The following is a 12,089-nucleotide window of genomic DNA, read 5'->3' as shown; positions in this document are numbered from 1 at the left end:
TACGAACATATTCGTCTTGATCCATTTCGTCAGTTGTTTTATTTGAAGGTATCGTGGGAAACTACGAGTTGTGCATACCCGTTTCCAACCTCCTCACGGGTATCTCCCCTGGTTAAAGCAGACCCCAAACACCTTGGCTGTGCGAAGTATTCAATAACTTCTCGCATGTAACCTAATGTAACCCCAGAAAATTAGCCCATCTCGTACATATGGCGTTTTCGGTCAATAATTTCTTCTTTTGGTCAATCCTGACGGTGCGTTGGGTGTTGCCATGTATTGGAATCCGGATCGGGACTGCCGGGGTGACTCCCAGGGAGCTCGGTCTGGTACTGTGATCGATCAAATCCGCCTTGGCCGATACTTCCGGGAAGTTCTACGGGTGGTGGTTGGAAAGGCTCCGGTGACTTGGATGGTTCACTACAGGGGATCGTTAGAAAACACGTCGCATTTATGCCCACCAACTACACTTACTAGATGGAATTACGATCCTGGCCGGGACCAAATGAACTTGCGGCGTTGTAACCCGGCATTCCTGGGCTCGGATGACCCATGTACGAGTTGTGCGGACTGCCCATATACGAGCTCCATTGCGCTGGACTCCCTGGACGGAGCGGATCCATCTGTCCTGCTGCTGCGTACGGCGAGTTCATGGACCCGGGCGGGGGGCTCTTCGGTTGGTTGCCGTACTGGGCCTCGACCATTGGTGCCGATGCTGGATTCACCGCACTTCGCCTGTAGCCCTTTTCGATTCCACCCTTACGTCCACAAATATAAATCAGAGCCACGGCAATGATGACAACGGCAGCTCCGCCAACAGCAATTCCGGCAATTGCGCCCCCAGAGAGACCCGAACCGCCCCCCGAAGAAGCCGGCGGCGACGCAGTTTCTGAGGCCGGGCCACCTGAAGGTGTTGATGCGCTCGGCGATTCCAGCGGGGGATCTTCGCCAGGACTGAGTTGAAATGTCACGTTCTTTTGCCATGCTTTTTGGGTATCCAATGTCATCGTCTCATTCTGTGATGGTGTTAGATGGGTCTTTGCTGATTCGTTTTGGGAAAATACCGGATTAATGACCCCGACCATTGCGTAGTCGATACATGACCCGGGCGCCGAGCTGGAGTCATATTAGTATCGCTTCACTAGTCAATTCGGACTGCGAGGGTTGGCGTACCAATAGAAGAACGTGGGCTCGGTGTTGTTCACTTCCAACGTCCATGATGGTTGGTCGTCTCCATCCTGCGACTCCATGGGTCCACTAAAGAAGGTATCACCGCCGGGGTTGATGTAATTGTATGGTACGCAGGGGAATTTGTACTCAGCCCGAACCACGGAATGGTTCTGGGGGTAAAATTTGAATACTGGAAAGCTTTAATCAGTACGCAAACCCATTGGCGTAGAACGATTGACACTCACAGATTTTGTCGCCTGCGTTGGCTACTATGGAATCTGGGCGGAAGTCATGCTGTGCGCCCACCAAAACCGTGTGAGTAGCGGCTGCGCTTGACGACGCACTGCTCTCAATGGTACTGGTGGTTGATTGAGCCACGGCAATCGATATGCCGACGACAATGGCGGTTAACGATCGAAAGAAACCCATTGCAGACGAGGTCGATTGCGTTCTCGCTGTCCTGCTCGCGACAAATGGTGGACCAACCCAGATGAGATTTCGTTCGAGAAGGCCAGAAAACCAGGTAAGACGATCCAGCAGGCAAGTGCGGGGAGGGGAGACCTGGAATTTGTAAGGGAATTCCCAAACCACTCGTTGCTGCTAACTCTTTAGCATCAGCAGCTGCGAATGCTGTTGGTTGCAAACGCGGCAACTAGGAAGCTAAAGTCAGCTCCATCTCACCCAAAGTACGCTAACAACACTGGAAGGCCCCGGAAACCCCAGATAGCCGCATCTAATCGGCCCAGCGAGTCCAGAAAGAGGAAGGTGTTGGTCATCATGTAAGACGGAGTGGGTCCCTCTCGACCCATGGGCTTGGAGCTGCACATGTGCTTAGAGCATGCAAGCGCGGCCCAAATGACCTGATGTGTTGGTGGATTTCTCGCTTAGCATCTATCTGAACCTAGCACAGGGTCGGGTCCTCGCTCATCGTGCTGATGGTAGTCCGAAGTTTTCATGGGGCATCCGATACAACACTACACTAATTATAGCCCGTCAGCCAATTGACGCTTGGCAGATTGGCAATAAATCAAATTTTCCGCTCACATCTGCAGTAATTTGCACCAGCCGTCTATTCTGGACCGTCTAAGCCATCTTTGCGGCATATTCAAACAATATTCCTGCGAAAAGGAGGAGTACATAAAGAAACTAATGGCGCGTCAAGTGTAGGAGTACCAGACAGCGCGATATCACAGAGCCGAGTTACCGTATGGTTGACAGGCATATTACTAGTATACCCATATTACGATAACAGCTAGAAATCTATGAAACGTTTGTCCCAAGTTATGGTCAATGTTTGGGTCAGGCATAGAAGGTGTAAGAAATGGTAGAAGGACCCGTCAGGCTAGCCGGCCCGCCTGACAACAGGCCGGGAACAGGGATCTGAGTTCCAATGATTCAACCTGGAAGAAGCAAACAAGATTTATCGAAATTATACAGTTGGTCTGCATCGAAGATCCTGTGGTAAGGAATAATCTCGGCTCTAGTTTGATTTGCATAAGGTGTGGGGCAATTTCCACTCTCATCTTCGGTGGAGTGTTCATAATGTTATTCCCATGGCCGCCAGCTCTAGGCGGTGTCTCCACAACGAGCTATGCCTTACTTAATCAACGGCGCTTGGTGGGGGCCACATAGGGCGACGGGTACCCGTCGCTCTTCCTAAATAGGTAAAGCCCTTCCGCTATCGGAAACGCATCAACTTCGAGACTTGGAGAGTCTTTATTTTATTTTTTCTTCAGGCGTAGATAGGATGAATTAGGGAATAACTAGCTACCTTGTTAGGAGAATGTGAAGGTCAACCCTCGCAGACTCACTACAACCAGGTGACTTACAGCTGGAACACCTGCCATGGCAGTGTCAGATGGGAAGCCAATCATAACCCTTGTAGGAGCCCCGCCAAGCGTGGATGACTTAGTCGCGCTCCCTCAAACCTAAGTTGTCATCTTCTTTCCTTCGCTCCTTAGAGTAGAATCTTCGTCGATAGCACCTAATCGAGGTCTCTACCAATGCGATGCAACCCAGGTCGTGACAGTAGATTAGAACTGATTTCAGTGACACCTATTGGACACACTTGCAACAAACTTACTTATGCTTAGTGGCGGGTGCTAATCAATCCTGTTCCTATGGGAAGGGAAGGTTCGCGATGAAGGAAGATTAGCTTACAGTGTAAAAGGCCGGACACTTTATCTGTCTTCGACTCACGACAAACGCCAATCGGAAGTCCGGCTGAGCGTATGAAAGACCTACAAGTATATTACGATGGTTGTAAGTGATAAGTAGCTATTCTACAAGAAGTTCTCGAAGATAATCATATTAAGACGGTTCTACCAGTATCCCTAGCCTGTAATCTCATTTCATCTTTCATTCTGCCACGTCACAGTTTTGACACTCGTTCTAGTCACAAACTAGTATTGCCTTTCAGCATCTACTTTCAGTATCTACCATGTCTACCAACTATAACTGAAACTATGGCATGTTGTGAATTCACACCCCCATTTTCCTTTACCAGAAAATTGAGGGGAAAGTTCATTTCTGTTACCATAAATATGTTTCTTGTCTTACCATGCTCTATCTAGCTAGTAACCTTTCCAACCACGAACCAAGCCACGAAGGCAAAGTGAAACAAAACATTAGGCGGACAACCACATCTTTCAATCGATTTTGTGAAGTAACATCATTCCAATATTACTTTTGACAACGGCAAGCTGGAGCTCACACAACCTACTGCGTACGCGGCTTCCCTAGAAGGTGGAATATTCATCGTCATTGGTTCGTGACAGAACCAACAGGCTCGCACACGCAGTCAGGCTATTTGAACCAATTTACCTATGATGTTGTCCTTTCATATCAATCCTCACTACTTATAACCAAACTAGCACAGCTTCACTGCTGTTAACCGCTACCATAGCAACACCATCCATCACATCTATAGTTTCAGTATCATCCTGTACCCCTGTGATCTCCTTGCCCACACTCTCGTACGTCCACTGACTCCCACCATACGTAATACTCTCAGCACCAGCGCCAGCACCGTCCGGGCTACTCAGATGATACACCTTGACAGAAGCCACTCCATCAGGCACAGTGATTCCAACTTGCACGCTTGGCCTATCAATCCCCGATGACGTTGCGTTCCAATAATGCAGATTTGTAATAGCGACCCTCTTCGGCGCACCGTCTTCAAACGCTACATAGGCGGCGACGTTAGTCTCCGAGCCTGCATTGGTAAACTCGACCTTCTGCATGGTCGTCTTCCCAGATGATCCAATGAAGTCGGCCACGAACGGCTGCGAGTAGTAATTCGCAAAGACCTGTGCTGGCATCCCGGCGCTCTCGACTGGCAGCCAGAGATTATACCCCGCGTGCATAATCTGCTGGTAGTTGATTCGTGTCACGCCAATGGCCATGGCGTATAGATAGAAGTCAACCTGCCACAGCGCGCTGCCGAGGCGATTTTGGTACTCGTAGGTGTGCGTTTTCTTGAGCGAGTTTCCCACCTCAGATAGGATAAAGGGGATTTCCGGCCTGTTTGCCTTTAGCCAGTTGATGCGTCTCTTATGCAGATCGAGACGGTTATGTGTGACACTCATGGTCATGAGGCCAGTGGCGAGGGTCTCAGCAGACCCAGCCTGATTCTGGTAATAATGATGTGCCACGGTTTTGATGATATTATCCTGATTGATGCCCAGGTTGAAGCATGTCTCAGTATCCAGGACGTATGCCGTCTTTCCTATGTCAGCGCCTACGTGTGCTGCAACATCGAACGCTTGGAAAATGGGCTCTGTGGGTAGGTCGACTCCTGCAATGACCGCAGCAGCGTATGTGGTCCAGTTCCGAACATATGTCTCGTTTGTGAATTTTCCTTGGTAGTCTGGCGGTCCCAAAGTGACTGAAACCCCGTCTTGGTCCTCTGTGAAGTTCGGGGAGTATAGGTCTGGTTCATTGCCTAGTTCGATCGCCTGTATCTTGTCTATTCCAACAATTTCAACAGCGCTCTTGGCCCATGCCACTGTCTCATTGACATTTGTCGTTGCCAGCGGTATTTGAATGATGTACTGGGCGTTGGGGAAATTTTGACACAGTTCCCAATACCCCGGCCCGATAGTGGTGTTGCCAACATTCTGGTAGTTGTCAACCTCGGCTTTGGGAATGGCAACAGCATCCTGGCCAGGGACATATCTCCCATAATCGGCGGACGTCCCACCGACACGTATGAGGGGTGTTCCGCCAGTGCGAGACATGGTATTGTCGATGAGGTTGGTGGAGAAAGCATTGATGGTGCCGTCATTGTCTCTGGCATACTCGTTGAAGGAAGCCTGCTCGAAGGCAAACCCAATGAAGGCAGTATCCACATATGCTGTTTCTGATGAATTCGGGGGTACACTGAGTGCAAACGCCCCATCCCTTGGAATCGTCGCGCATAACCCCAATGCTCCCAGTCCTAAAAATGGCGATAGCTTATGAACCATAGTGAAACATTGGCCGGTCCTGTCGTTTTGAGAGTCTGGTAGGTATATCACAAGACAAAAAGCTATTACCACAATGACGATACAGAAAAAGGCTGAGGAGAGTATATGGATAAGCGGCGAGGTGAGAAACTTCCTGTGATGGCCCGGTCCCTCCTGAGCTGGCCCAGGAGGGCGTTCGACCATGTTCAAGGTCGGGTCTTTGAAAATCATTTTCTGGAAGGGACATAAGCTGCATCTAGCGTCCGCCTATAACATGAAGAGGGGTTCGTGCAAGATGGTGTGCTGGTTGCATCGCAGCGTAGAACTTGGGGTGAACTTCCACCTCGTGAACAGCCCACGACGACATTTTGCATGAGCTAGAAAGTTGCCATAGGGGCTCTGGGTGGAGCTTTGCTGCTATAAGTGGTGCTCGTGGGGCTATGGACGGACTTGGCCAATACTCTGTCCAGGTAGCCCTGGCGTTGGACGAACAAGTGCAAGGTTCTCCTAGGATCATCCCATAAGGCTGGTTTGTGCTGGTTGGCCATCTTTCGAGTCATCGGGGAGCGAAGTCTGAATTTAGTCTCCTCCAATGGCTCCGACGCTGATCGATATTGCCAATTTCTACTTGTTTATTTACGGTTCCGAGTTGGAGCAACAGCGGAGAACTAGGGCGGGGTAATACTGAAGAGAGATGGCACCACGTGAGCACTCGACGACTCACGATAATTGCGTGCTCGCAAATGTAACGCCGGTTTTTCGTCAAAATTCCGGGCATCCCAGCATGTTAGTGACAAGAGCAGAGCAGTATTTAAAATCGCTCAATGTTCGAAGTGGTCCGGCAGTCGGCCGGCAAGTTTTCCATATATACCCTCGGACGTCACTTATCATATAAGACTTCTGGACAAGGTGCCATGAGCCCGCGTACTGACGCATGCTATCCTTCCGCTGTCTGTTGCGGGTCCGTCCAATGGACTTGTGTAGGTTGGTGCTATGTGAGCTCAAGACGGCGCATCAAGCGGTGGGTATCGGCAAGTGATGTGTGCACATTGCAACCTCCCAACAACACGACAGAGAGTCTATACTTTAGTTGATTGCCTTGTCGAACACTCTTTGAAAATAGAAGCGTAGCCTCTCCCTGCCAATGTGATCTTATGCACGACCTCACGCGGCCCACTGATTGATAAACGCGCCCGGTTTTCCAATGGCTTCCCTCGCCCTTCATGCAAGGCAAGTCGTGATGCTTGCCCTACAAGCCGAAACCCGATTGACAGCGCCAACCGACGGTTGTGTTTATGAGCTGGTATTAGGGCGGATCCACTCGGACGTCAAGGGTTGCGATCAGAACCGTCTCGGCGCCTCGTTACGGCTGACCGAATTAGGTTTTGTCGTCGCTTGATTACCCGGCATTGAAGAACACAGGTCGTACTTTGATGCTGCTAGACCCTTGGATGTCGCCTCTTGGTTGACGGAGTGAGGTCGAACGCGTAATTTGAATCACTGGATAGGGGCTGTCTTCGTTCTCACTGTGACTCTGAATTATGTACACAACAGCGAAGTGGCTTGACAATGAGCGGTATTGGGAATGCCGTCTGCCGTAGGCACTTACGCGAAAATATAGAAGAAGAAGATCAGGAATCGAAGGCGATTAAGAACAAATTGAGACTGAGTTGAGTCGAGATTCGACCGGAAGGAAGAACTTGGAGAAGAGGCAAGTACAGCATACCATCTTGTTATTATACTCTAAAGCAAAAATGAAATCCATCCATTGAAGATTGTTTCTGGACAACCCCGAAGCTAAATTCCCAAATGAGATGCAAGGTAGATCGGGATCGGTGGTCGGTGCTTACTTAGCGTCGTTACCTGAAAGCTCGACCCCACCTTCCCCATGGACGTTAGCCAACGTTCGCACCCCACTGTGATCTCTTCAGAGCTTCTGATAGGCCTGAAGCTGACCACCTGCCCGTCCTACATGCACTCTAGGGTAGCCAACACGCAGGGCTGTAGGGGTAGTGGGTAGCTCTTTCCCGGCTGAAGCGATCTGTACAGAAGTGCACCATACTAAACGGAGGCGGGAAAACGAGTCAAACAATTCCTAAACCAATCAGCGCCGTGGTGAAGCCTGAGAGCCTTGCCATCATCCACGAACCTAACGGTTGCACAAGTTTCGTCACCTAGCTTCCCCTCCCGTGAGATCAAACTACAGCCCCTCTCCCTTGCCACTTTGAACGACCCAGAGAGATACATCTCCACTGTCACTTCCATCCACTATCCAGCGAGCAACACGATCCAAAATGGTGGCTCCGGCTAGTATTGCCGACGACTGGCAGGACGTATCGGACGATGCGTTTTCTATTGTCTCCCTCCCAACATCAGATGAACATTCCGAATGCTCTGACGACACGACCAAATACCCCGAGACTGGTCGAGATGGCACTAAATCCAATAAGTCCTCGTTTCCGATCCGCGCCAAATCCTCTTTGCCTACCGAGTCGAACCCATTCGACGATGAACATGCCGTGGAGAACGAAGTGGAGCAATACGGCGGTAACATTAAGGACATCGTTGCTTCGGATGATTCGTCCAGTAACCCACGCATGAGCGACATGCTGGATGTCGTGGATCCCGTGTTTCTACACAAGGTTACCACATCGCTCATCAAGCTAGTCGACGAGATCAAGAGCGCACTCACCTTTCGAACGAATCGCAGGCCGATGGCCGGTACCTCCGAGATTGTAGAAGATTGCGATACGCTGAGGAAAAACTTGAAGTGCCTTGAGCCCATCATGGAAGGATACTCGAAGCATTGGAGTCCCCAGAAGGCGACGGTGGATATTCCCCTTGACCCCGGCTTGTACGAGTGGATGTCTGGTCTCAAAGTCAAGCTTTTAGGACTACAAGCTCTCATTCTAAAACAAATGAGCGAGATACCCGCCAGTTTTAAGCATCCTACTGTACAATCTGAGATCAATCAATATCACGCCACTATGCTCGACTTCTCTGGCCAGATCTCAGCTTTCCTCCCCGTCCTGCAGGCCGATTATGACGATTTCCACGCTGCCAGTATACCCTTTGCCTCAACTTCCTCATCCTCAAATGCGATACACCGACTCGCCGGCAGAACTCCCACCAGTGACCTCTTTCACCTGCGACGTGAGCTTTACTCTCTCAAGGATCAGATCGCCGTATGCGTGAACGAGCTCAAGGGATGTGCGTCTGGGTTTGTAATCCTGCCACGGGATGATGCTATCAGCCGAGACAAGTTGATTCGGTCATACGAACAGATCAAGAAATCGCTTGGGTTGTTGCTGTCAAACCACGGTTCTGACTGGCTCGAGTACAGCATGGCTGGGGGTATGACGTATCCTGAGTTCTGCCAACTGAACCTCGATACCATTCGATCACTCAACTTGCAGCTTAAGCAATTGGTCGATAACCTGAGTACTGAGCACCGTCGTCTACGAGGGACCCGCTACTTGAACGATCCCGACTCCCTGCTGGATTCACACGAGACACTGCAGTTTAATAGAGCAGACCTAGATGGCCTGCGTGCTGTTCAGGAAGTATTATTTTCATTGCTCCAGATCCAGGCGCCGCAACCGACGGCCCCAGACAAACTCAATGCCGGAAATCTGCGCAGAATGAAGAGCAATGACGAGCACAAAGACGCTGCCCAATGTGGCTTGGTGGAAAAGGGTACCGTTGAGTTCAGTCACTGATTTGGCTTGGGGCGTTCATCATGGGTAAATTGGAGCAAGGAAAGGCACTCGGAACAGCGGTGATTTTGGTCATTCAGAACCTCCATCGGAACTACACAAGGCTGAGTATTGGGATGCATACATGCAAGCACATACATTTGATTATAATTTTCCTTACGAGTGACAAGATTTCATCTAGCTTGGACTGTGTTGTCAGGATCTCGTAGGCCAACGAATTCGGCCAGCAGCCGACTAATATCCTGTCAAGATCGCGTGTCAACACGCAATTTTGTGACCTTCAGATGCGATTCTATGAGAATCCTCGCTATTCTAGTGTCATGGTACAACCATAAGGCGGTGTGTTCTTCGAACCATGCTCTGGGCCCTAACACATTTGCAACAGGCCTACAGCTTTGGGGTGGGCGTTTTGGAGGGATTTCGCCCATCCCGTTTGTAAGACCAAGGAAGCGTGCCCTGCTTTTCATTCTCAAATAGAATCGTATTTAAGCGTACACTAGCGGCAACCAAAGGCGGTATTCGTTCGTCTATTACGCGAACCGCATCGAGAAACGGCCCTTCGTTTTGCGTCGTGCGATCGAGACTAAAACGCGCCATGTTTGCCCAAATGCTGGCGGGGCCCTCTCTTTCGGATTGGTATGCAGCGAATGCCCGTCTAAGGTCATGGTTCTTGGGTTCAGGTCTGTACCGCAATAGTGCTGCAAGATTGTTCGTCAGGGAGGCCGCAGATTCGATGCCATTATTCGCCTCGGTGCCTTGGTGGGGCATCATCTTATGAGCCGAATCGCCCACGAGCACCACGCGATCCCAATGCCACATGCCGAGTATGCCTTCGGCGTGTCTATTCTTCCACAGGTCACCGAAAACCACGCCGTCCGCCACGGGGATATCCAGCAAAGGTGTCACATACTCTTCCGTACCTTTCTCGGAGAAGTTTCTCTGCTCGTTGGTGGTCTCAATCTTTTCATAGGTGATGACATGTGTCTCCTTATCCGAGGTGACGAGCTGCAAGTCTCGCCCATTCCCATGGATATTGATTAGATGGCCCGGCTTGAAGCCTTTCAATGTCGGAGCACGCCCGAATACACCGCGATATGACGCTGTGAAGGGGTTTGCTGGGAAGAGCTCTTTGGGGACCATTCGTCTCATTATTTGTCGCACAGTGCTCCAAATTCCATCACATCCAATGACGATGGATTCTTGCTGAGACGAGCCGTCCGAAAACTCTACTTTGACCCCATCAGGATTGCTAATGATTTTGTTCAGTCGTTTCCCAGTTTTCACACGCGTCTGGTGATCGTGTAGGTTATCCAGGAGAAGCTGAGCAAAGGACCCTCGATCAAACAGAAGCATCTCATATCCATGGCTGTCAGCATGATTAGTATACCCCGCCCAATTTGAAAGCCTCCGGATACTCACAGCTTTGAAAGTAGTGCATAGTCCGTAGTCTTGTTTAGATATGTGCCGTCAAATAATCGATGTATCGTCTTTTCCATCGAGACTCCTATGCTCTGGAGCTTGTCCAAAAGCCCCAGCTGGTGGAACAGCCTTATAGCTTGAGGCCAGAAGAAGATGCCGAAGGAGGTGATTGGTGGGATAGCATCGTGTTGTTCGAAAAGGGCATACTCGATGCCGGATGCTTGGAAGGCGTGAGCTAGATACAGGCCCACTGGGCCGCCGCCGATGATGATGGCTTTAAATCCTGCCATCACCGCATGGGACTCAATGGGTAGGGAGTGTCACGGTATCTCGAGATGATTTTGCAATGCTCATAGAGGTATTGCAGACAGATGTTTGCGGAATGTCATTTGCAAAATGGTCAGAAACCGTGTAACTTTGGCAGTGGGCCTCGACACTATGATGAAGTGGAGGAAGAGACAACCCTTCGCTTTACAGATCCGTGCTCCAGTTGTTGAAGGTGAAATTTTAGGACTTACTATTCGGGCTCTGCTTTACCGAGTCGACTCATTATTGCAAGAAACTGTGCGACGTGTCGAAGTATCACGTAAGCCCCACAAAGTGATCCTGTCAGCGGTATTAGTGCCGTAGATATCAATAGGAATAGGGGGGAAATAAGTGTATGCATTAGAAACACGTTCTATCAGGCATACATATGCGTCAAGGGGCATACCAAGTATGGACAGGGACAGATACATACACATTGGAAGAGCTAAACACAACTAAAAAGCATGTTAGGCAACATGCTTTTACAACTCACAAATATTCGACCACCATTGCGTGTAACAAAGCAAATGGAGACGACAGGACGTATAGCATCGTCTATAATAGAACAAGATAGCCGCCGATTTACTTACTATTATTCGTTCAATAAATAATAGTAGAGAAATTAAACCAGCAGTGGAATCATAACGGAACAGAATTTGAATAACAGCGAATAGAATGTCGTTGATCTAAGCTATCCCGAATTATCACACCTTATTATCACTGTCATGGAATATGGAGAATAAGGAAATATGGAATACTGGGTGGGTCAGACCTCAGGAATCGGACCTCCGTAGGGTCGGTCACATTTCGGGCTTGAACCTTTAATAGCACCTTAAAGGGCTCTGTGGGGTGGGTTGGAAGGGCCAGGTTTCCTTGTTATGTGATAACTCCTACAAGGAACAGATTGTGCCTAACTACGCCCATTTATCGTTTATTATTTGAGAATCACGTAGATAGACGGTACATAAGTACCGGTCTTATTGTTGCGTAGGGATAACCCTCTACATAGTCGAGAACACGCTGTCGTACATCCCGG

General features: G+C 49.6%; 4 protein-coding genes across 4 annotated transcripts; 1 reads left to right on the top strand and 3 right to left on the bottom strand.

Annotated features, from left to right (window-relative positions):
* Positions 1 to 242: 242 nt before the first annotated feature.
* On the bottom strand, positions 243 to 1,596 carry BCR38DRAFT_413754 (uncharacterized protein; the record flags this gene model as incomplete). The annotated part of the gene is made up of 4 exons (XM_040858868.1): positions 243 to 417; positions 472 to 1,113; positions 1,171 to 1,357; positions 1,413 to 1,596. The coding sequence occupies 4 exons, from the start codon at positions 1,594 to 1,596 to the stop codon at positions 243 to 245; spliced, it is 1,188 nt and encodes a 395-aa protein (XP_040710980.1).
* Positions 1,597 to 3,912: 2,316 nt separating this feature from the next.
* On the bottom strand, positions 3,913 to 6,230 carry BCR38DRAFT_448818 (uncharacterized protein). Its single transcript, XM_040861251.1, has one exon. It carries the CDS (start codon positions 5,841 to 5,843, stop codon positions 4,026 to 4,028), a length of 1,818 nt encoding a protein of 605 aa, XP_040710979.1. The 5' UTR covers positions 5,844 to 6,230; the 3' UTR covers positions 3,913 to 4,025.
* Positions 6,231 to 7,906: 1,676 nt separating this feature from the next.
* Positions 7,907 to 9,331, top strand: BCR38DRAFT_413752 (uncharacterized protein; the record flags this gene model as incomplete). Its single annotated transcript, XM_040858867.1, has 1 exon — positions 7,907 to 9,331. The coding sequence occupies one exon, from the start codon at positions 7,907 to 7,909 to the stop codon at positions 9,329 to 9,331; it is 1,425 nt and encodes a 474-aa protein (XP_040710978.1).
* A 192-nt stretch (positions 9,332 to 9,523) lies between these two features.
* On the bottom strand, positions 9,524 to 11,037 carry BCR38DRAFT_501483 (uncharacterized protein; the record flags this gene model as incomplete). Its single annotated transcript, XM_040864842.1, has 2 exons — positions 9,524 to 10,694; positions 10,748 to 11,037. The coding sequence occupies 2 exons, from the start codon at positions 11,035 to 11,037 to the stop codon at positions 9,716 to 9,718; spliced, it is 1,269 nt and encodes a 422-aa protein (XP_040710977.1). The 3' UTR covers positions 9,524 to 9,715.
* Positions 11,038 to 12,089: the final 1,052 nt, after the last annotated feature.

Source organism: Pseudomassariella vexata (genome assembly GCF_002105095.1).
Source record: "Pseudomassariella vexata strain CBS 129021 chromosome Unknown BCR38scaffold_18, whole genome shotgun sequence".
Taxonomy (NCBI): domain Eukaryota; kingdom Fungi; phylum Ascomycota; class Sordariomycetes; order Amphisphaeriales; family Pseudomassariaceae; genus Pseudomassariella; species Pseudomassariella vexata.
This window is presented reverse-complemented; position numbering and strand designations above follow the sequence as displayed.